Below are 25,931 nucleotides of genomic sequence, written 5' to 3' on the forward strand. Positions count from 1 at the left end.
CTCCTCCTCCTCCTCCTCTACCTCCTGGAGGCGCCGGCCATGATACAGCCCACTGACCTCATGAACTTGGCCGGTTCGCGTACCTCAGGGGTCATAGGCTACCGTCCACGCCTCATGAAAAGACATGATCCACTTATTAGTGGTTAGACATATCATGTCAACTGTCTGTCTGTCTGTCTTGTTCTTTCCTTTTCCCGTAGACAGTCTATGTACATGGAACGAGGATACAATATGGCAATAGATGGACGGATCTGTAGTAAGCAATGTGGAAAGAGGAACAAATCTGATAGATGGAGGGAGAGGAAGAGAGAGAGTGTTGGGGTGGGAGAGGTAGGGATTAAAGGTGGGTGAGAGGGGGGGGGTGAAGGTGAGGGAAGTGAGAGGCCGCAGGTGAGGGAGAGGGAGGGACACTACTAGCTTTAAGTAGGTCAGGAATGTCTCCCCCAGCAATCCTCCCTCCACCGCTGATATATATATATATATATATATATATATATATATATATATATATATATATATATATATATATATATATATATATATATATATATATATATATATATATATATATATATATATATATATATATATATAATATTTGTACTTACCTGGGTGAAGTATTTAGTGACGTGTGGTTGGAACACAGGAAGAGACCAAAGTAGTTTTCGAGAAGTGTTTGAACGTCAGGAGTTATAAATCAAGTGTAAAGGGGTTTTCATGAATGAATGTGGGTGCCGGTGGCTTCATTGTCGACCACTTGCTGTATGGGGGTGATCCGGGTTCGATACCACGAACCTGTGTCAAGGATTCCAAATGTGGGTATGTGACCTACTGATTCTAGGAATCCGGTTCCCTCCTCCTTCCATATCTCTCTCTCTCTCTCTCTCTCTCTCTCTCTCTCTCTCTCTCCCTCTCTCTCTCTCTCTCTCTCTCTCTCTCTCTCTCTCTCTCCCTCTCTCTCTCTCTCTCTCTCTCTCTCTCTCTCTCTCTCTCTCTCTCTCACTCTGCCAGGGGGTTACGAGGGTGGTCAGATACCTCCAGGATCATGTACCTTGCGTTTGGACGGTCACCTACGATAATTAAATGTTATCTCCAGGGGCCACGTCGGTCATCGACTCTTGGCACACGCGGGCAGCGAGCCAAGTGTGCCACCTCCGGCTCTGGGGCTCCGTGCACCCTCTTCCCCCTCCCTCCTCCTACTACACCCTCTTCTGCCTTATTAGTCTGCCTGTTTCTCTGCCCTCTGAGTTATGTTCGCAGATATCTATCGCTGATGTTGTAATCTTTGACTCGAGTGATGAGGGGTTGTCAACATGGCGCTAGGGCTGGGCATTGTGACAGTGGGGTTATCTTGAGGTTATCTTCAGATGATTTCGGGGCTTCAGTGTCCGCGGCCTGGTCCTCGACCAGGCCTCCACTCCACGGGAAGCAGCCCGTGACAGCTGACTGACACCCAGGTACCTATTTTACTGCTAGGTAACAGGGGCGTAGGGTGAAAGAAACTCTGCCTATTGTTTCTCGCCGGCGCCTGGGATCGAACCCAGGACCACAGGATCACAAGTCCCGCGTGCTGTCCGCTCGGCCGACCGGCTCCCGGTCGGGGTGCATGGGGAGAATTACCTATCATTTTCCACACAGCACACCCTCCCTATTGTCATTTTCTTTCACCTCTTCTGTTTTTGCTAAACTTAATGTGATGCTATTTCCTTCTGTTTTAGTGCCTTCTCCTAGTGTAAGTTTCCCAGGCAGAGAAGGTGTAGGTCATCATTAAGAGCAGCGTCTTGAGGGGTCACCGCCGCTGAGGAACGCTTAATATGGCGGCGGTATTAATGGTACACAAGTGGGTCAGTGGTGGCCAGGTACCGCGGCGTCAGCGCGGGCAGCGCCACCACAACCCACCTCGCCCTAACGGTAACCCAACGCACGACCCGGCTGGACCTTGTAGCACCTGCCCTTTGGGGCTAATGTGAACCGCGATATAAGCCACTTCCTTCCCTTCCTTGCCCTTCTCATTCAGTGCTTTCTCCTCTCCACCTTGCCCCTCTGCTCCCCACCTGCCCACCCCACAAGACAGTCGCCCCTACACTGGTTGATACCTGGTTGATGGGGTTCTGGGAGTTCTTCTACTGCCCAAGCCCGGCCCGAGGCCAGGCTTGACTTGTGAGAGTTTGGTCCACTAGGACCAAAGTCAGTGGTCCACACTGACTTGATATACTGTCTGTTGCTTCCCGATTGTTGATGCACTGAGCGACGGGTAAACAAGTTTGGCCTTTATTCTCCGAGTAACTGAATGCAGCTTTGGAATGCGGCTCTTCTGGCTATGTGAGCAAACTCTGTGATTAATGATTATTTCATGAGAGCATTGCTAACGCGGGATTCTTTCCCAGTACGCGTCCTAAATTCTGACCGTGGCACCGTAGGATAACGGGTCCGCGCTGGGCCAATGAGAACCCGCAAAATTGCAGGAGGAACCAATTATCTTGGAGCTAGATGGTGCAGCCAGAGCCTTTAGTGTATTTTCAGTACAGCTGGGGCAAAACACGCCAGGGTGCCGGAGACCGGCAGCTAAGGCACGTCACCGGGTCATATCTCTTGACCTATAATTTCCTAGTTCAGGTGTTTAGCCGACCACATAATTAGGACTCCTGCTGAGGGCCTTAATCATACAGTTAATCTGAAGACGTCATAATAACGTTTATAAAGAAGTTATTGCTCGTGACCTCTGACATCACTCAGTGACCTCTAACATCACTCAGTGACCTCTGACATCACTCAGTGACCTCTGGCGTTACACGGTGACCTCTGGCATCACTCGGTGACTTCTGGCATCACTCGGTGACCTCTGGCGTTACACGGTGACCTCTGGCGTCACTTAGTGACCTCTGGCATTACTCAGTGACCTCTGGCGTTACTCAGTGACCTCTGGCGTTACTCAGTGACCTCTGGCGTTACTCAGTGACCTTTGGCATTACTCAGTGACCTCTGGCGTTACTCAGTGACCTCTGGCATTACTCAGTGACCTCTGGCGTTACTCAGTGACCTCTGGCGTTACTCAGTGACCTCTGGCGTTACTCAGTGACCTCTGGCGTCACTCAGTGACCTCTGGCATTACTCAGTGACCTCTGGCGTTACTCAGTGACCTTTGGCGTCACTCAGTGACCTCTGGCGTTACTCAGTGACCTCTGGCGTCACTCAGTGACCTCTGGCGTCACTCAGTGACCTCTGGCGTTACTCAGTGACCTCTGGCGTCACTCAGTGACCTCTGGCGTCACTCAGTGACCTCTGGCGTCACTCAGTGACCTCTGGCGTCACTCAGTGACCTCTGGCATCACTCAGTGACCTCTGGCGTCACTCAGTGACCTCTGACGTCACTGGGTGACCTCTGAAATCACTCATAAGCAGGGGAGACCTGAGTCACACTCGCCGCGGGTCAAGTGTGTGTGGCCCAAACGCTTCCGTTGGCTCCTCTCTCATAACCATTACAGGAAACAATAATATTACTTGTGCACCATTCTGCGCGTGACAGAGCTATTTATTGTGTGATTAACTGAAAGTATCAGCATGTTATGGATCCCGAAGCTGATTGGTTGATGAAGATTAAAGTCTCCCGAGAGGTGGCACGGGCATGAATAGCCCGGAAATCTCGAAGCTATTTTCATTAATGTTAAATAATGAATACACCTGCCTGGACCACCGGTACGGCGTCGTCTTGGCTGCAACCCGTTCTCGCACTTGCTTATAGTCAATATTGGCTTATTTAATAAGTGCATATGTGACATACTAATTGATTGTGAATATTTTAGTTTACCTTGAAAAGCTTCATAGAAAACACCGACCTCACCTAACCTTCTTAGTATGTTAAGATAAGCATCTTATTGCTTCTTAATTACAATTATTACTGAACCTATACCGTTGATAGGTTAAGTAATAATTGTAAATAAGAAGCAATAAGATGCTTATCTTAACATACTAAGAAGTATGTTAAGGTAAGAATAAGGTGAGGTCGGTGTTTTCTATGAAGCTTTTCAAGGTAAACTAAAATATTCACAATCAATTAGTATGTCACATATGCACTTATTATATAAGCCAATATTGACTATAAGCATGTGCGAGAACGGGAACGTCATCCACCGGTACCACGTTTCCTCCTCCGTCACCCTCCTCATATCACCCGTCACCTTTCCAAGTGGACGTAACTGTTTCTTTCCTGTTCCTGGGAGTGTTCTTTTCCATCGGCAGTGCTGACGACCCGACCTGATAAACAAAAAGGGAGAGATTGTGGGAGAAGGGAGAGAGAGAGAGAGAGAGAGAGAGAGAGAGAGAGAATGAATGAATACGTAAACAGGTATTATCTACATATGCAAATAAAGTCCCTACCTTTACCTGCTGGGATGGCTCAGGTGGGTACAACTTGTTCATAAAGATGCCACATTGCCCATGGTTCGAACCCCATACCATGAATGTGGGCGGGGGGGGGGGTCTGTGGTCACTCCACCAGGGCACAAGTAACGAGATAAATGGCGGGAACAGCAAGCGAAGGAAGATACACAGAGAAGAGGAGGAGAGAAGGACATAGTGGAATAGTGAACGTGAAGCGAGAAGAGAATACAGAGGGAGAGTGGAAACGTTTTGGGAATGGAGGAAAGGAAGGAAGCGTACCGTACAGGAGGTACTGAGGGGTACTGAGAATATGTTGTTTAAGATTCGCTACCTGGAACAAGTAGTTGCAAGCAGCACGGGCTATGGTGAGCCCGTATTTACAGTATGCCGTGCTGGAGGCTGGAAGACTGTACCGTCCACGAGGGGTGCCAAGAGAGTAAGTGTACCGCAAGGTGACAGGTACAACGTCAGCCAACCATAGCTCACAACAGTTAGCTCAATCATCTCTCCCCTCCCCGTGCGCGTGTGTATGCTCAGTTCTGATGGCGGGGGATGAACTCCAGCTCCTAAACCCGGCATTTCAACCATCTAATCCTCTGAAAAAGTCTCTTAACCGCTTAGTTTCTGCCTTACCATCATCAATTCTCTCTCTCATCCTAGTTCCTTACACTCTTTTAATGCTCCTACGCTACAAAATTTCTTCTAAAGTTCCTTAGACCTGGGTAGACCTCTGTAGCTTATATCTGTGCTCGCATGAGCCGGTCGATGCCGTAGGGAACACATACACGGGCCTCTGTATACGACAGAGGGGCACCAAGAGAGGCTGGAGTCCGCTAACCCCGCGCTGGGACCTGGAGCCTGCTGACCTAGAGAACATTGATGCTATTTTGTAATCTCCAGCAGCGGCTCTTTTCCCCCAGGGCTTGGCTGTCGCCGCCTCTGCTTCCACTTCCCTCTTTTACTAACCATTGTTATTTGTTGTTACTCATTTATCTCTCTTTCTTTTCCTATCTTAATTTGGCTTCTGTCTCTCACACTTCCTCCCTCTTTCCCTGGGCTTCCTCCATCACTGTGCCCGGCACACGTATCACAGAGGTTCGGCTTAAGAATCTCGACTTACAATCAAGGGTTTTGGGTTCGAATCCCAGCCGGGATGTAAATGGTTGGGTGCGTTTCGTATCACCTAATGCCCCCCCCCCCTGTTCCCCAGGAGTCAGTCAGGTTGTTCTGGGGTTGTATCCTGGGGAGGGTCGGTAATTAGACCTTGGAGGGAAGGCACCTCGATATAAGGCAGTATATATACACTGGCTGCCTGTCCCCCGACACAACTAATTCTTGAAAGGAGTGGAGTTATTCTCACCACACACACACACACACACACACACACACACACACACACACACACACACACACACACACACACACAGCGTCGTTCCCAATAAGAATGGGTGACCTATGCCATCTACTCCAGAACTCCTGTCGACTGTGACGAGGGCGGCGTCGTGTCTGTTGGGCGTGGAGGTTAGGTTAGGTTAGGGCACTTTAGGATAACAGTTTCTTGAGGTTTTGGGAACGCTGCCGAGGGCAGGCTCTTGTGGGGAGGGTGAGCGGCCGGGCCTTGTGTGACGGTAGATGTCTCTACCGTCACACTGGAGAGCATGTAGGAGCCACATCACCGTCACACTTGGCACCGTGACGGAGCCACCTCACACTCAAGCAATCATCCACAGCAGCAGCAGCAGCGTGTTTCACAAGGGCCTCATCATAAGTGCTTCATGTTAAGTGTGTGGTATTAAGTGCTTCCCACAAGTTGTATTATAAACATTTATAATATTAGGTCTGTCTTGACAACCAATTATTCCACTGGTCATAGACTGAATCTACCCGTCTTAGTAGACTCGCTTAATCTATCATCTTAGTAGACTCGCCTAATCTACCCGTCTTGGTAGACTCGCTTAATCTACCCGTCTTGGTAGACTCGCTTAATCTACCGTCTTAGTAGACTCCTTAATCTACCCATCTTAGTAGACTCGCTTAAACTACCCTTCTTCGTAGACTCAATTTACTCATCATCTTGGCCATCGTCTCCTCAGTCTACCGTAACGTATAAGCTTTCCTCAGCCATACGAGTTATCGAGCCCCCACAACACCTTCACCCCCGCCCTCTAGCCGGTCTCCCAATAGACTGCACCTCACTCTATTAGATCTGAAGCGCTCTGATAAACGCACGCAAGAGGTCGGCGCCAGGGAGACATCTCCCGTCACGCAGGGTGCAGTCGCACCTCCACAGATCTCCAGTATCAGCTCTTGATAATGGTAATGGCCACCACTTACGGGCTATTCATGCCCGTGCCACCTTTTGGGTTGCTTAAGTTTGCTTAAGTTTGGGTTGCCATGAGTAAAGGAGAGATGTACAGGTTTCGTAAGAGGCTACGTAAATGCTTGCATGACCCAGGAGACTTGAGACAACCCTGGTGCACCCCAATGTTAATATCCAGGTAATTACTCATTTTCTTCATTAACTCTTACATTTGCTCTCTGAATGACAGCTCTTCATATCATTTAATAATGACCCACCGACTACCTATATATGCATTGCTCTCATGCTCTATAACTTAGAGTCGAGGCCCGGGAGCTGGAGCTCACTTCTCTCTCTCACTCACACACAGCCTGACGGTTGAGTGGACAGCGCTCGGGATTCGTAGTCCTAAGGGTCCGGGTCCAATACCCGGCCGAGGCGGAAACAAATGGGAAGAGTTTCCTTCACCCTGATGCCTCCTGTTCACCTAGCAGTAAATAGGTACCTGGGAGTTAGACAGCTGCTACGGGCTGCTTCCTGGGGATGTTTGTGGGTGTTTGAAATATATGTAGTAGCTACAATAGTGGAAAATAGATTGATTACAAAGGCGGGGTCCAAGAGCTATTTGCTCGATTCTGCAGGCACAAATAGTAAATACCCCCCCCCCCAGGAAACAGACAGTAAGTAGGTCGTCATGGATGGGAAAGAAGCAAGGTAACGGGGAGAAGGAGGAGAGAATGAGAAGAGAAAACAAAAGATTTGATGACGAATGATAATGGTGATAAGAGGAAGCGGTAACCTAAAGAAAATGAACTGGTGACAAGTACGATGAAGAGAGAGAGATAGAGAGAGAGAGAGAGAGAGAGAGAGAGAGAGAGAGAGAGAGAGAGAGAGAGAGAGAGAGAGAGAGAGAGAGAGAGAGAGAGAGAGAGAGAGAGAGCAGTTGTGTGTGTGTTTAGCTATACATGATATTTTGCTTTCTTATTGAAAGAGAGAGAGAGATGTGGGGGAGACGGAGTGAGTCAGCCGCGAGGTATTCCCAGGCGCCTCCTGCCCTACACACACTAAACTTTCACTTGGGATAAGCGGTCCAGGATCCTAGAGGGCGTCGGCTTCCTTAGATATAAGTGCACCACCACGCCTGCTTGGTCACCCCCCCACCCTCCCTCTCCCTCCCTCCCTCCCTCCCTCCCTCTCCCTTCCTCCCTCCCCTAGTCCCTATTTTGTGAATCAATGGACAAGACACAGCAGACCAAGTGACGGAAGCGGTCTAGACCCCTAGAGGCATAATTAAATGTAATCGATGAGCTGGGAAATTACCAAAGAGCAAGTCAGTGTGGACATGTATAACACTTACATGGGGGATGGAATATAATACTGTGAAAGGGAACACGTGCAATCCAGATCACATGTATACGTACTGAGCTCTTAAGATGACAAGAGCCTGAATGTTGAGAAGCGCCTGATTAAATGTTGCTTTTATTGAAGCTCTTATTTGTATCTGATACCTTTCTTGACTGCTTAAAGGTCGTATAATGCGATATGGTGGCTATTTAAAGGTCGTATAATGAGATATGGGGGCTATTTAAAGGTTGTATAATGAGATATGGGGGCTATTTAAAGGTTGTATAATGAGATATGGGGGCTATTTAAAGGTTGTATAATGAGATATGGGAGCTATTTAAAGGTTGTATAATGAGATATGGGGGCTATTTAAAGGTTGTATAATGAGATATGGGGGCTATTTAAAGGTTGTATAATGAGATATGGTGGCTATTTAAAGGTTGTATAATGAGATATGGTGGCTATTTAAAGGTTGTATAATGAGATATGGTGGCTATTTAAAGGTTGTATAATGAGATATGGGGGCTATTTAGATATGATGGCTACTATATATATATATATATGTATATGTCGTACCTAGTAGCCAGAACGCACTTCTCGGCCTACTATGCAAGGCCCGATTTGCCTAATAAGCCAAGTTTTCCTGAATTAATATATTTTCTCTAATTTTTTTCTTATGAAATGGTAATGCTACCCATTTCATTGTGTATGAGGCCAATTTTTTTCATTGGAGTTAAAACTAACGTAGATATATGACCGAACCTAACCAACCCTACCTCTCCTAACCTAACCTATCTCTATAGGTTAGGTTAGGTTAGGTAACCGAAAAAGTTAGGTTAGGTTAGGTTAGGTAGGTTAGGTAGTCGAAAAACAATTAATTCATGAAAACTTGGCTTATTAGGCAATTCGGGCCTTGCATAGTAGGCTGAGAAGTGCGTTCTGGCTACTAGGTACGGCATATATATATATATATATATATATATATATATATATATATATATATATATATATATATATATATATATATATATATATATAACCTATATATATATATATATATATAACCTATATATATATAACCTATAAGTTATGGCAGCTACTGGAAGGTAGTTGTGCTTTCTGGGTTCGAGGCCCACTGGTGGGTGTTGTCCAAAGATTGTTAATCTTCACTTGTGGTTTATGCAAGTATAGGCTTATATATATATATATATATATATATATATATATATATATATATATATATATATATATAAGCCTATACTTGCATAAACCACAAGTGAAGATTAACAATCTTTGGACAACACCCACCAGTGGGCCTCGAACCCAGAAAGCACAACTACCTTCCAGTAGCTGCCATAACTAGTACGCCTTAACCCACTACACCATCAGACCCTATATATGTATATATATATATATATATATATATATATATATATATATATATATATATATATATATATATATATATATATATATATATGTCGTACCTAGTAGCCAGAACGCACTTTTTGGCCTACTATTCAAGGCCCGATTTGCCTAATAAGCCAAGTTTTCCTGAAATAATATATTTTCTCTAATTTTTTTCTTATGAAATGATAAACCTACCCATTTCATTATGTATGAGGTCAATTTTTTTTTATTAGAGTTAAAATTAACGTAGATATATGACCGAACCTAACCAACCCTACCTAACCTAACCTAACCTATCTTTATAGGTTAGGTTAGGTTAGGTAGCGGAAAAAGTTAGGTTAGGTTAGGTTAGGTAGGTTAGGTTGCCGAAAAACAATTAATTCATGAAAACTTGGCTTATTAGGCAAATCGGGCCTTGCATAGTAGGCTGAGAAGTGCGTTCTGGCTATTAAGTACGACATATATATATATATATATATATATATATATATATATATATATATATATATATATATATATATATATATATATATATATATATATATATATATATATATATATATATATATATGTCGTACCTAGTAGCCAGAACTCACTTCTCGGCCTACTATTCAAGGCCCGATTTGCCTAATAAGCCAAGTTTTCCTGAATTAATATATTTTCTCTAATTTTTTTCTTATGAAATGATAGAGCTTCCCATTTCATTATGTATGAGGTCAATTTTTTTTTATTGGAGTTAAAATTAACGTAGATATATGACCGAACCTAACCAACCCTACCTAACCTAACCTAACCTATCTTTATAGGTTAGGTTGGGTTAGGTAGCCGAAAAAGTTAGGTTAGGTTAGGTTAGGTAGGTTAGATAGTCGAAAAACAATTAATTCATGAAAACTTAGCTTATTAGGCAAATCGGGCCTTGCATAGTAGGCTGAGAAGTGAGTTCTGGCTACTAGGTACGACATATATATATATATATATATATATATATATATATATATATATATAATATCCAACTGCCCGCCATAGGTAACCACAAAGATGGGTCTCATGAAAAGAATATCTTGTCCCCACAAGACTCGTCACTGGTTGTATTAAGTCATAACAATATTTCATTTTACTCGAACATCTGGGATTGGTCTAACCAATCATCTATGTAACTCTGTAACTTTGGTATGTATATAAACACTGGGGCTTGGGCAGAGAGGAATGACTGGATGCCGGGCTATTGTTGTTCGCCTCTGTGAACCCAGCAGTAATTGAAGACCTGGTTGTAAAATGATTGACGGATCGTGTTCTAGTGCCACCAGGCGTACTTACCACCATAATCGGTCGGACATTCCAGGAGATATCAAAAGGACGGGGCAGCCACAGGGTCAAGGCCCGCAGAGGTCGCAGCCTTGCAAGCAGGGGCAGCAGATTAAGATTCTGTGAAGATATCGATCACAATCTGAAGTGTCCAAGATACCAGCAACATTGCAAGACTGTATGACACATTGCAACATTTGTACATATATACATGAGGACGGGCTGGTGTGTGTGTTAGAGACAGGAACAGGAAGTTCCTATGAACAGTTCCTATGACAGGAACGCTTCAAGAAGAGATCTAACCAATTTTAGCAGGTTCTAACGAGAGAATGACGAGAATGCTGTCCACGGAAGATATTATTTAAGTTTGGTGTCAGTAGGTCAAAGGTCAAAGCTAGAGACCCGGGTCAAAGATAATCGTTGAGAGATGGTTTGTGTTTTGATTAGCACCTTTCCGGTTAGTTATTATCTTTCTCAGTTCCGTCTTTATCACATCGCACTTCTGAAGCTATCGACTCCGATCCTGAGCAGCGAGAAAGAGAGAGAAAAAAATGAACGAGGAATTAAGAGAAAGCACAATAACGGAGATGCAAATCTGAAAAGTAGATACACACACAAATGCGGATTCTCACATTGGAGGAGAAATATTGACGTCAGCACTTCGCATTCCGTTAGTTTAGAAAACCGGAACCTCGATAGTGGTGCGGACGTCGGCGGGCGCGGCGGTAATTGATGCGGGGAGATTAAAATTGAAATTGAAATAAATTTATTGAGGTAAGATACACACAAAGGGATGAGGTAGCTGAAGGTATTCTCACCCCATTCAGTACATCGTGTTAATACATACATAGACACACATCTGGGAGATTGGTGGGTATAGGCGAGGTTAGTGTGTGATGTCTCTCTCTCTCTCTCTCTCTCTCGCTCTCGCTCTCGCTCTCTCGCTCTCGCTCTCTCTCTCTCTCTCGCTCTCGCTCTCTCTCTCTCGCTCTCTCTCTTGCTCTCGCTCTCTCTCTTGCTCTCGCTCTCTCTCTCTCTCTCTCTCTCTCTCTCTCTCTCTCTCTCTCTCTCTCTCTCTCTCTCTCTCTCTCTCTCTCTCTCTCTCTCTCGCTCTCGCTCTCGCTCTCTCTCTCTCGCTCTCTCTCTTGCTCTCGCTCTCTCTCTTGCTCTCGCTCTCTCTCTCTCTCTCTCTCTCTCTCTCTCTCTCTCTCTCTCTCGCTCTCGCTCTCGCTCTCTCGCTCTCTCTCTCTCGCTCTCTCTCTTGCTCTCGCTCTCTCTCTTGCTCTCGCTCTCTCTCTCTCTCTCTCTCTCTCTCTCTCTCTCTCTCTCTCTCTCTCTCGCTCTCGCTCTCGCTCTCTCGCTCTCTCTCTCTCTCTCTCTCGCTCTCTCTCGCTCTCTCTCTTGCTCTCTCTCTCTTGCTCTCTCTCTCTCTCTCTCTCTCTCTCTCTCTCTCTCTCTCTCTCTCTCTCTCTCTCTCTCTCTCTCTCTCTCTCTCTCTCTCTCTCTCTCTCTCTCTCTCTCGTTGCATTTGTCACTAATGAACCAGAAGGGATACCACTGTGTGTATTATGAGCGGCGCGACAGGTTCCTTTGGGCCACGGTTGCTGCTACTGGCTCGTCGTCCCGTTACAGTTGAACTCACCGTTGTTAACTTTCACAATTATGAGAGTTTGTGTCCATAAATTGACCACCTGTCTTTCTTGCTCGCTTGGGAGGACCTCCTGACCTTCAGCAGGTGAGTGTAGGTTTGCCCAGTTGTGGCCACGTGTTCTGGAGTAGATGGGTGTATTTTGGTACACTTGTAGGTGTAGTCTAAAGTAAAACTCATTTTTCCTGTTGTAGGTTAGTCCCTGTCCATCTGGGAGATACACTCTAGTCCTGTCTTTCTCCTGCGCCTGTCTAATACGTCTGCCCGGATGTCTGCTTCACCTGCCCCCACCTCTGTCATCCTTTCTGTCTTCTGTACTGCCTCATTTCCTGTACTAGAGCACATGTCTGCTACACCTGCCACCCCCTGCCCAGGTGTCTGATATGGCAGCGCGGTAGTACTGGGGGTGAAGAGGGGAGAAAGGGGTGATGGGGAAGGGGGGGGGGTAGCCGTCATGTTGGCAGTGACAGCAGATGGCCATGTGGTCTTTACCACCCCCCCCTCCCCCCCCCCCTCCCTCTCTCCCTCCCCCTCCCCCTCCCCCCTTGTTCTGCTTCTTGTTCTTTTGATTCGTTGTTCTTCTACCACCACCGCCGCCGCCTCGGGACTGCTCTGCTCCAGCAGGAAGTAGCTGTTGACAAGGTGTGTGAACCTGCAGAGTCTTCCCTCGGACGTCCCCCCCCTCCCCCCACACTGGCATGTCACCCCCTCTACCCACACCCCCACTTTGGCACGGTACCTCCCCCGCCTCCCCCACTTTCACCCACATCTCAAGGCTGACACCCTTCTTGAGGTTATCTTGAGATGATTTCGGGGCTTTAGTGTCCCCGCGGCCCGGTCCTCGACCAGGCTTCCACCCCCAGGAAGCAGCCCGTGACAGCTGACTAACACCTAAGTACCTATTTTACTGCTAGGTAACAGGGGCATTGGGTGAAAGAAACTCTGCCCATTGTTTCTCGCCGGCGCCCGGGATCGAACCTTTGGCTAGAGCAGCTGTAGAAGGAAGCAGAGTTTGGTCACTGGAAACCGAAGAGTCATGATTCTAGATGACCAAGAGACTCTAAGCAAACCGGGTTGGTTATACACGAGGATATTAGATAACAGGATTGTTTATAACAATAATTATTAGAAAGAAGGGTTGGTTATACCGCTGAAACTTACAAAGCTGGACTAGATATAAGAACGAATCTAAGAAGCAACGCCGGGGAAATCTTAAGGAAACCGTCTAGTCAAACGTCTTGGTTGACGTGGGCTTGGGGAAGCGGAAGTCTTGCATATAGCACCGAGTCTTAGGAAGTAGAAGGCAAGGGGTGGTCGGAGGAGCATGTGGCCGGGAGGACACCAGCGGCCACCTGCCAGTCGAGGGACTACGCGACAGGGTCGGCTTAACGGCCGCTTCCTTCCGAAAGGTTCGGTGGTAGAGGCATTAGTGAAGACGAGTCGACATGTGAGACTCATAGATGTGTGTGTGTGTGTGTGTGTGTGTGTGTGTGTGTGTGTGTGTGTGTGTGTGTGTGTGTGTGTGTGTGTGTGTGTGTGTGTGTGTGTGCATTTACTATTTGTGTCTGCAGAATCGAGCTATTAGCTCTTGCACCCCGCCTTTCTAACCAATCATTTTTCCTCTATTATATCTACTAATATATATTTCTCTCTAACACACACACACACCCATCCACACATATCCCCAGGAAGCTGGCCGTAGCAGCTGTCCAGCTCTCAGGTACCTATTTACTGCTAGGTGAACAGAGGCATCAGGGGTGAAAGAAACCCTGCCCATTTGTTTCCGTCTCGGCCGGGAATCGAACCCGGGCCCTTAGGTCTACGACTGCCGAGTGCTGTCCACTAAGCCGAGACGCCCCAAGCTGGAACTACTGGGAATATCACCGCCTGCCATTTTACGCAGAAAACTACACAAAAAAATAATAGTTACACGTGGTGTCCATTCTTGGGGACACAGAGAGCCGATCATCATTCGGAGTCAGATTCTTCCACTCTTAAAGTTGTGTGGTTAAGGCGTAAAATGGAACTTGCTGAAAAGCGACCCGGAACCTGCTGAAAAAGCGGAAGTCGTCCACTCTACTTTCTGTCTCGTTCATGTACTTGATCGCCGGAGCCTGACGTGCGACAGGGTACAGGGCGATAACGAACTAGCTCCTAACGATAGAAAACCAACTGAAGAAAGATGTGCTTAATTTACGGCAGAAAGGTGATCCGTAACTGTCTAACTTTCTTCTGACTTTCGACAATCGACGGGTCTCCGATCCCATCGGCGCACATGCGGGTCTTTCTGTCATACTGATCCATGTCTAATTAGATTAAGGTGAGGCCACTTACGGGGTCCTGCAGCATGATCTCGGCGCTGGCGACAGCCTTGACCCCGAACAACACAGCAGCGGACTCGTTCTGTGCGTACATGGTACCACGGCGTGAACTGGGAACAGGGGCCCTCGGACTGTATGAGATCGTAGACGATCAGTGCCATGCTCTCGTTCTTCACTTGTCCGTCATCATCGAGAAATTCACCTCTCTACGGAAGTTGGCATGGAAGACCCTCCTCCTCCTACAGAAGATGGTCTGGAAGACCTTCCTCCAGCTGGAGTTGACCTGGAAGACCCTCCTCCTCCTCCAGAAGATGGTCTGGAAGACCTTCCTCCAGCTGGAGTTGACCTGGAAGACCCGCCTCTTCCTCCAGGAGATGGTCTGGAAGACTCTTCCTAGGGAATAATCCTTGATAATAAGGCCAAGAGGGTCCATGATAACTTCATCATGAGCAAATCCATGAGGGTGGGAAGCTTATGCGCCTCCTTGTACGCCTCCACGTAGAGCTCATGTTGGTGTTGTATCATATAAAGGTCCACCATACACCACAAGAGGGCTGTCAACACAGCCACAAAGAGATAGAGTAAAACACACATTTGTAGAGATTTAAAGTCAACAGAGACACCCTCAAGGAGCCCACGAGTACACCAGTCGAACGCCCGCATAACGATTAAAAAGTACACCGCCACACAGAAGCCGTAGAGGAATAATCCAACCTAATGACGCGACGGTACGGGGCAGGAACCAGGCAGCTCTTGTGTCTCTGGTTGCGTAAAAGAGCCTAGAACCCTATTCTTTGAGGGGGTTCATGATTCGCTTGCCTTAACATGGAAATCATGTTGCTCTTTTCCACCTTGTTGCAAATATACTTGTACTCCAAGGAACTTGGGACCACCAAGGGCCGTTGAAATACAGTCACTTAAGTTTGACTTAGGGATTTGTAATAGTCAGCATAGGGATGTCAGGCTCAAGTGGACGGCTTCTTGCTAGATCTGCCTGGTTATTGAGCCCTATCTTGAGGTTATCTTGAGATGATTTCGGGGCTTTGATTAAACACCAGTTAATAGTTTTTCGTAAGCGAACAATCTCTTGCTAGTACCGAGATTGATATCGAGCCAATACGAGAGCTCTGAAGAGCTTACAGTCATGAGGACATTATTAGAGTTAATACTTTTTTTTACGGGATGTTGAGTGCAAAATGCTGACTCGTCTTAGGGAAGTGATCGTGCTGGTGGGCCACCGTCATGCTGAACGAATGGCTGATCACAGTGGTCAAGATGTATGAGAGTGAGTGTTGGAGGAGTGACTGGACCGGACGGGTGGGAGGTCCTAACACAGTGTCTACTCACCTACTTGTGTCTGCAGGATCGAGCATTGACTCTTGGATCCCGCCTGTCGAGCATCGGTTGTTTACAGCAATGACTATGGTCTTGAGTACGTGTGTACTCACCTAGTTGTGCTTGCGGGGGTTGAGCTTTGGCTCTTTGGTCCCGCCTCTCAACTGTCAATCAACTGGTGTACAGATTCCCGAGCCTACTGGGCTCTATCATATCTACATTTAAAACTGTGTATGGAGTCAGCCTCCACCACCTGTGTGTGTGTGTGTGTGTGTGTGTGTGTGTGTGTGTGTGTGTGTGTGTGTGTGTGTGTGTGTGTGTGTGTGTGTGTGTGTGTGTGTGTTTATGTGTGGACGAGCGCGTGTGTACATCATAAGAACGCTTAAGACATCACTCATCAAGACACAACTGAGCAACAACCGCCTCAACACCAGGCCCCAACACCACAACAAGGCCGTGTCTGTAGTGCCATCTTGAGGCGCACCACAGGAAGCACGATGCCCCGCACGCTCACCAAGACAGAAGAATGCAGCAGCGTGTGCGGCGCCGCTGCTGCTGCTGCATCTTGCATCTGTTGCTCTCTTAAACGGTGATGCCGTTATGAGCCTCCCTCCCTCCCTCCCTCCCTCCCTGGCCTCACCCTGCTCTCTAAAACACTTGATGATGCGCCCGTCATTCTCGACCTCCCTCACTACGCGGGAAACAGCATTCTTGATCACTGTGAGGTTGGGGAAGGAGAGGGGTGGCCTCGGGAGAGGTGGTAGGGGGGAGGGTTTGCCCTCGGGAGAGGTTGTGGGGGGGGTGGCCTCAGGAGAGGTTGTTGTTGGGGGGGGGCGAGGAAGGTTGTGGGTAGGTACACTTACAACAGTCTGAAAATCCAGTTAAGAAAGATGCGAAGAAAATTATCATGAAATTGACTTCAATGTCTATAAGAGAGAGAGAGAGAGAGAGAGTTAGTGTGTTTATGTATACAAGGTTGGAGACCAGACGCTTGAAGCTAGACTAACCCAACTTTGCAGGAGGAATGGTGAGAAGTACGGGACGGACATAGGCTGGTCCGGGTCGACCTTAGGTAAATACCTTAAGAAATATTAGCATTTATACAGACCTCCACATGTGATTTTCATGGCGTCAAGTTTGAAATATTTGGTGTGTTTTCCCTAGAATTGTTAGTGTTCCGTAATGATATATAAGACACCCATGCAGTTGTTCAATAATTCTTAATAATCAGTCTTCAGAGAGAAGAGGAAGTAAAGAGGGGGGAAAGGAGAAAGAGGGGGATAGGGGAGATAGGGTGAAGAGGAGTTAAGGATGAAAAAAGGGGGGGGGGAGAGACCTGGTTGTAGCGGGATACCCCCTTATATATAAGTGGTGTGTATATATATATATATATATATATATATATATATATATATATATATATATATATATATATATATATATATAAATGAAAAAGTCTGTTCAAGGTTGGAGGCCAGATAGGCAAGAGAGAGGGAGAAGGGGAAAAGAAGAGGGAAGATAGGGAGGGTAGGGAGATTAAAGTAAGGAGGGAGAGAACAGTGTGGGGGAGATGGGAGTGAAGAGGAGAGGGGGATAAATATATTCTCCCCCTCTCCTCTTATCACTATATATAAAATTATATATTTATAATTTATCGTTATAAATATAATGATAAATATAAATGCTTAGTAATATAAGTATTACAATAACAATTGATCAACACAACGGTTATCATACTCCTACAAGCAGTAAAAATTATAATACAACCGTTAAATGGGGAAAAATATGTAATCCTATTGCCTTCCAATTTGTTGACAATAGTTGTGTATTGAAGTGAGAATCTATAGTAAACCTCGATGTCTTCCTCCTTCAGGCTGGTGCTGCGGCTTCCCAGGGGCGCCCGCCCACTCCTCCGTCGCCTTCTCAGACACCAAACTCGACACCAACACCATTGCTACCTACTCCTGCGACCGGGGGTTCGAACTCTTGGGGCCTGCCCGCAAAATCTGCTCCGAGAATGGCACCTGGACCCCTGCCGGCATCCCCTTTTGTGGTGAGTGGCACTTCTGGTTGTTGTGGCTGTGATTGGTCGCGTGTTTGGTTAAGAAACGGTTGAGGGGGATTTGTCACGGATGGCTCCAGGTGGGGGGGGGGGGAGGGCGCTGTTGTCCTGGCCACACTGTTTTGACTCCGTCACGCGTGACCCCTGGTACCAGGAAGCTGGCATAGTTGAGCTAGAAAGTGTGTTTAGTACGTGTGTATACCATCATCTGTGTATAGCACTATGTGTGTATAACACGTGTGTAAAGCAACATATGTGTGTATAGCACCATGTGTATATAACACCATGTGTATATAGCACCATGTGTCTATAGCACATATGGTCACACACACACACACACACACACACACACACACACACACACACACACACACACACACACACACACACACACACACACACACACACACACACACACTGTGTGTGTGTTATATGACAATATGTTATGTTATATATATATATATATATATATATATATATATATATATATATATATATATATATATATATATATATATGTTATATGGTTATATGACGAAGAGTGCTGGGAAGACGGGACACCACGAGCGTAGCTCTCATCCTGTAACTACACTTAGGTAATTACACTTAGGTAATTACACACACACACACACACACACACACACACACACACACACACACACACACACACACACACACACACACACACACACACACACACAGCCTCGTAGCGTAGGGGCCTCGTAGCCTGGTGGATAGCGCGCAGGACTCGTAATTCTGTGGCGCGGGTTCGATTCCCGCACGAGGCAGAAACAAATGGGCAAAGTTTCTTTCACCCTAAGTGCCCCTGTTACCTAGCAGTAAATAGGTACCTGGGAGTTAGTCAGCTGTCACGGGCTGCTTCCTGAGGGGTGTGTGTGTGGTGTGGGGAGAAAAAAAAAAAAAAAAAAAAAGTAGTTAGTAAACAGTTGATTGACAGTTGAGAGGCGGGCCGAAAGAGCAAAGCTCAACCCCCGCAAAAACACAACTAGTAAACACACACACACACACACACACACACACACACACACACACACACACACACACACACACACACACAACAATGAACGAAGAGGAGTATTCAGCCGGACATGTTAACGACATTTAAGATCCTAGGAAAACTTAACAAAATAGACAATCGGTGTTCAAAACCAGGAACATCAGAACCACACGAATGAGTCAATGATAGAATTGTAAATAACTAGAATAGGTTAGCCGAGGAAGTAGTTGAAGCTAACTTGATACACGATTTTAAACATATCAGAAAAACCGAAGAACCGATTACATTAACCTTCAAAGTGTTCGAAAGACGGGTCCTGGAGCTAACACCCAACCCTGCCAGCACATCTAGGTGTGTACACAGACCACTGTGTATATTGAGTTTATATTAAGATATAAAAAACCGTAATTATAATCTCACGAAGGGTTTTTATAAGGATTATTAATGTTTTCAAAGTCAATGTAAAGCTTGTACAATAGTCTTCACCGTCGGGGGGGACATGACCCTGATTCCTGCGGAGGAGATGGTCGGCTTCCTTGTAAGACCGGGGTCATTACCTCCCTTCCCCCTTAAGGACGAAGTATGCTAAGGAAGAGCTGGGTTTTGAGCTTTGCTTTATAATGTGGGTTGTCGTAGTACTGACCCCCAGTATGACTAGCGGGAGAAGCTGGGATGAGAGGCAGCCCACCCAGGCTGAGGTAGGAGACAGCTGCCTCCTCCTCCTCCTCCTTCCTTCTCCTACTCCTTCCTCCTCCTCCTCCTCGTCCCCCTCTTCCTTCTCCTCTGGTCTTAATCTTCAACTCCACTTATTTAGTTTCTCGTGTGTCTATTTATTTTATTCCACATATAATTTCTACCTTCACGGATTCCGCCTCTCTGCTATTCTTGACTTTTTTGTCACTTTCCTTGTCTTTATTAATTAATATTCACTTTACTTCTCGTCATTCACACTTCTCAGACACAGAGCTAGAGGGAGAATACAGATAAATGGAGAAATATGGAGAGGAAGATACATGGATAGAGGGATACAGATACAGAGGAAGTGAGAGAGGTGGAGACTGAGAGAAAGAGAGAGAGAGGTGGAGGCTGAGAGAGGTAGAGAAATAGTGAGGTAGAAAGAGAACGAGGTAGAGAGGGATGTCGGGAGTACATGGAAGTGGAAGAAATAACTCAAACAGGGAGAAAGAGGGAGACTGAGAGATGAGGAAAGGCAGTAGAGGGTGATAAGGGTCGGCAGCACATTGAACTAGCACCACACCGGTGCTGGGCTATGAGGACAAGCCACTTGGATATGCAGACTGAGTGAAGGAACGTTGCCTAACCACTTGGACCGTTGGGGGATCGAACACTGACCTGCAAGAAGCATTAATGCCATTCCAACCTCTCCAAGAGGATATTGTGAGGCGCGATCGCTCGCACCAAATTATGCACATGGTTGAATGTTTGCCCTTGCTGCCAAGCTATTGTTGTCTCATAGTATTACCGACCGAGAGAGAGCTTTTAGATGGAGTATTTGTTGGTTAGCGAAGATGGGGGCGAGGCAGGTGTCCAAGAGGACAGGTGGGGCGAGGCAGGTGTCCAAGAGGACAGGTAGGGATAGGCAGGTGGACACTCAAGCAATGGAAGTCAGCCTCTGGAACACCGCTATCATTCTCCTGCTATCGTTTTTCGCATGAAAATCGTCTCGTGCGGTGCGAGTACGATGCCATCATAAATATAAATGCGCGGCTAAAATATACTCATGTTCCGCCATTTTCGACAAGACGTTCTGGCAAATAAGGTTCCCGTAAAAACTTGACTAGATTTGACACTTCTTATGTACCAGATGAGGTCATTGTAACAATATTGTCAGTGGTGGAGGTGTTATTATATGGGGGGGGGGGGGTTACGTCGCCTGGCTTGGTGGTTAGTTGTTAGTGCCGCTAACAACTAATGCTGGTGGTTCTAGTAGATATGTCGCTCTGGCAATTGTCGTGGTCCTCGTAGATCTCACTAGTAATGGTGGTGGTACTCGTAGATCTCACTAGTAATGGTGGTGGTCCTCGTAGATCTCACCAGTACTGGTGGTGGTACTCGTAGATCTCACCAGTACTGGTGGTGGTACTCGTAGATCTCACTAGTAATGGTGGTGGTCCTCGTAGATCTCTCCAGTACTGGTGGTGGTCCTCGTAGATCTCACCAGTACTGGTGGTGGTCCTCGTAGATCTCACCAGTACTGGTGGTGGTCCTCGTAGATCTCACCAGTACTGGTGGTGGTCCTCGTAGATCTCACCAGTACTGGTGGTGGTACTCGTAGATCTCACCAGTACTGGTGGTGGTCCTCGTAGATCTCACCAGTACTGGTGGTGGTCCTCGTAGATCTCACCAGTACTGGTGGTGTTCCTCGTAGATCTCACCAGTACTGGTGGTGGTCCTCGTAGATCTCAACGGTAACAGTGGTGGTCCTCGTAGATCTGGCTCACCTGAGTATTGGTAGCCTTTGCTATTATATTTTATGTTATGGATGTCGCACTTTTTGTACCTTTTTTTTATCCTAGTAAACAACATGTAACTTGTTAACGTTTTTGTCTTTTATTTTTGTAATATTTGGTGACAAGTCGGAACGTAAATTTGAACTTATTAATGCTGTGTCTCTTCGTGTGTCTGTCTCTTTCTCTCTGTCAAAACAAGCCAAGAATTAACAAATAATACAAAACACACGTGGTCAATCTCTCATGTGCCAATGGAAGGTTTAAGTGCAAATATATTTAATCTTTGCTATCTGTAAGATCTGTAAGATTTTGATGTTGGGCTTAATGCTTATCGACCTCAGGAGGGTAGTTAAGTTCACCACAATAGTCTACTGACCAACTACCACATATACATTAGCCACAACATAGTCTAGAACTATGAGTAACCTCTGTTCCCATGCTCCGAGACGCTGGCGACACCTCGGTACCTATGTTTGACCAATAGCTGAAAATCAATTTAAAACTCAACTCGCACGTCGGGCTGAGTCGCTCGAGTGGTGATGAGCGTGTTTGTGCTCCTTAATGGCAGGGAATGATGGCTTGCTCGGCAGCTGTGGCGTTCTAATCCATTCCCAGGTGAACGACAAGTCGTTTCCAGAGTTGTATGGTCGTCTTGTCAATATATAAATGAAGGGAGCTGCAGGAGGCACGACGAGACGGTTCCTGAACGCGTATTGAGGCAAGATTAATGACGGGCTCAATTAGTTACTTGAAGTTAAACAGAATTCTGAATGTTTGTATTAGGTTGCTGCCCAGCTTGGGGAAGGGGGAAGAGAGTGGAGTGCGGGAGCCCCTGCTAGGAAGGAACTAGCCCCCTACTAGGAAGACACTAGCCCCCCTGCTAGGAAGGAACTAGCCCCCCTGCTAGGAAGGAACTAGCCCCTGCTAGGAAGGCTCTAGCCCCTGCTAGGAAGGCACTAGCCCCTGCTAGGAAGGCTCTAGCCCCTGCTAGGAAGGCACTAGCCCCTGCTAGGAAGGCACTAGCCCCTGCTAGGAAGGCACTAGCCCTTGCGCCAGAGCCACGGGGTCTTGCACTCTTTAGGGGAAGCAAAGACCGGGTCCCGCCGTATGGGTCTCGTTAGTGTTGATTACCTCTTTAGGATTTCTAGAGTTGTTCTCTTCCCGCATTTTGGCTTAGGACCAGGGTACCCTTGGTGATTGAATGTTCTTCGAAGATGCTTGTCTTCCCACATAGCCATCACAGCCAGGCTGATCCAGTAACTCCAGCAGAAGCATGCCCAGTTGTCTCTGGAAAGATACGTTTAACAATGATAACTAAAATATCCCTTATTATTTTGCTTTCTCTGAAGTAGTCATCCCAATAAAGTGTGTGTGTGTGTGTGTGTGTGTGTGTGTGTGTGTGTGTGTGTGTGTGTGTGTGTGTGTGTGTGTGTGTGTGTGTGTGTGTGTGTGTGTGTGTGTGTGTAAAAAAAATTAGTTAGTGGTTAGTAACAGTTGATTGATTGACAGTTTAGAGGCGGGACTAAAGCAAGACCCCCGCAAGCACAACTAGACGAGTACACCTGTACCATAAGCCACAACGGTACACGGTACACCATTCACCGACAGCTTCAGGCACTGCCCCCCCCCCCCCCAAGCTACAAGGCACAACACTGGCGCCACCTTGCACTTTAGACTCGCTAATTACTTAAAATATGTAAGTGTGTTAGGTATGTGGAGCTGGAGAACAGGTGCAGAAGAGGTGTGTGTGTCGTGGGGCGCCAGGTAGCTGGTCTCGAGCGTGTTTACGAGGTCGTTAAACCAGGGAGACTTCGTTACTGTTAACGAGGCGTGTGATCCCTGGCTGAATACTGCACCAACGACTGGTTTGCTTGTCCGAAGGGTACAGATAGTAATGGCGGGTAGCGGCTAGCTTTACTTCCTTTGTGATAGGTTTCGTGTGGTGGTGGAAGGGGGTAACAGACAGAGAGATAGATATAGATACATGTACGTAGACATAGGGGGACAGACAGAGAGAGAGATAGATATAGATACCTGTACGTAGAAATAGAGGTGGATCAGTATAGTCAGCATGACGAGTAGTGACGACGCCTTTTTCAGAGTACAATTGAATCATTGGTGATTGGATTGTTGAATGGTGAGCTGTACGTGGATGGTGACGCTCGTTAACCGGGTCACGAGTTTAATGGGCGATGGTGATCTATGCCTTGTTACTCTGCGGTGATGACTGGACTGGTGAGGAGGTCATGGTGCCTGTGCCGCTACGGTGTGAAGTGATGGTGACGGAGATGATGATGATGAGGCCGTGGGAAATGGTGATGCTCTGTGATGACTTGGCGGGAGGTGACGGCTGTAGATGACAGGCACAGTGCCCCCGTTATTGACCCTGACCCCCCATTAACCCCCCCCCCCCTCTCTCCAACCACCTCTCTCCCCCACACCCCCCACACTTCCTTCCAGTACGTCATCGTTATATATATATATATATATATATATATATATATATATATATATATATATATATATATATATATATATAATGTGTGTGTGTGTAAACAAAATTCGTAGCATTTACTTTTGCTATATTAAATATTTTTGCAAAAGAGTAAAAGATACAATTTTTTTTCCTTCAATTATTAGTAACCAATAATAGTAATAAAACGATAGTAATAGTAATTGATATACACAATAGTAATTGAAAACTATTTAGAACTTCGTTTAGTCTTTCCAATGTTAAGAAACAAACGAGTTTTCAATAATATCTGTCTAATCGGCTAGCAAAAATAATTTATTATTAACTTTCCAATCGGTCTTACGCACACGGATTGGATATGAGACGCATAATAACCGAACAAACTATTTTAAAAGCTAAAACATCATAAAAATATCATTTTTCGAACGAGTTCGAACCAACCACCACACCCTGTCAATCCATTTTCACGGCCACAAGCCTCCCAGCAGCAGGCGCCAACTCTCTCTCCCTTGGCCCTCGAGGTAGTCTCTGGAGGTAGTCTCTGGGAGGAACTCCCTTGTCCCTCCAGGCACTGGAGGTAGTCTCTGGGAGGAACTCCCTTGTCCCTCCAGGCACTGGAGGTAGTCTCTGGGAGGAACTCCCTTGTCCCTCCAGGCACTGGAGGTAGTCTCTGGGAGGAACTCCCTTGTCCCTCCAGGCACTGGAGGTAGTCTCTGGGAGGAACTCCCTTGTCCCTCCAGGCACTGGAGGTAGTCTCTGGGAGGAACTCCCTTGGCCCTCCAGGCACTGGAGGTAGTCTCTGGGAGGAACTCCCTTGTCCCTCCAGGCCCTCGAGGTAGTCTCTGGGAGGAACTCCCTTGGCCCTCCAGGCACTGGAGGTAGTCTCTGGGAGGAACTCCCTTGTCCCTCCAGGCACTGGAGGTAGTCTCTGGGAGGAACTCCCTTGGCCCTCCAGGCACTGGAGGTAGTCTCTGGGAGGAACTCCCTTGTCCCTCCAGGCCCTCGAGGTAGTCTCTGGGAGGAACTCCCTTGGCCCTCCAGGCACTGGAGGTAGTCTCTGGGAGGAACTCCCTTGGCCCTCCAGGCACTGGAGGTAGTCTCTGGGAGGAACTCCCTTGTCCCTCTAGGCACTGGAGGTAGTCTCTGGGAGGAACTCCCTTGGCCCTCCAGGCACTGGAGGTAGTCTCTGGGAGGAACTCCCTTGTCCCTCCAGGCCCTCGAGGTAGTCTCTGGGAGGAACTCCCTTGGCCCTCCAGGCACTGGAGGTAGTCTCTGGGAGGAACTAGTGGGTCAAACACTAGCGGGGAGGTGGGCTGGCGGGCGGAGGGTGGGATTGCTACTGCTGACGGCGTTGAAGTCTCCTGCTGGCGCGTCGCTGAACTGTTAGTTGACCTCTATGGCGTGTGCTCGGCGTTCTCTCACACTCTTCCCCCGCCTCCTTCTGCTCGTCCTCCTGCTCGTCCTCCTGTTTACGCGCCTGCTTGACATTTCTATTGGGAAATATACTTGAATTAACTGTATTCTTTTTTATTAAATGGTCTTATCATGGGTTATGAGTTACTCTCGTGGGTAATGAAGTACATGCAGCTGCTGCTGCGGTGTGAACACTGATTATAGTACATATGTGAGTCAGCAATGATTGTATGTGCGTGTGTGTGTATGTGTGTGTGTGTGTGTGTGTGTGTGTGTGTGTGTGTGTGTGTGTGTGTGTACTCTCACCTATTTGTGCTTGCGGGGGTTGAGCTTTGGCTCTTTGGTCTACTACTACTGTGTGTGTGTGTGTGTGTGTGTGTGTGTGTGTGTGTGTGTGTGTGTGTGTGTGTGTGTGTGTGTGTGTGTGTGTGAACATCTGTTATATAACTATC

At 46.8% G+C, this 25,931-nt stretch overlaps 1 protein-coding gene across 5 annotated transcripts in view; it reads left to right on the forward strand.

Annotated features, from left to right (window-relative positions):
- LOC123770737 (uncharacterized) overlaps positions 1-25,931 on the forward strand; it is a 120,355-nt gene that overhangs the window by 31,013 nt on the left and 63,411 nt on the right. For all 5 annotated transcript variants that reach the window (XR_011223056.1, XM_069305876.1, XM_069305874.1 and 2 more), the window contains exon 2: positions 17,916-18,095. Coding sequence is in view for 3 of the 5 variants with exons in the window: in XM_069305874.1 (XP_069161975.1) it covers positions 17,916-18,095 (180 nt within the window). In the remaining 2 variants the exon portion in view is untranslated. The remainder of the gene's footprint in view (positions 1-17,915; positions 18,096-25,931) is intronic.

This window comes from Procambarus clarkii, chromosome 56 (assembly GCF_040958095.1).
Source record: "Procambarus clarkii isolate CNS0578487 chromosome 56, FALCON_Pclarkii_2.0, whole genome shotgun sequence".
NCBI classification, from domain to species: Eukaryota; Metazoa; Arthropoda; class Malacostraca; order Decapoda; family Cambaridae; genus Procambarus; species Procambarus clarkii.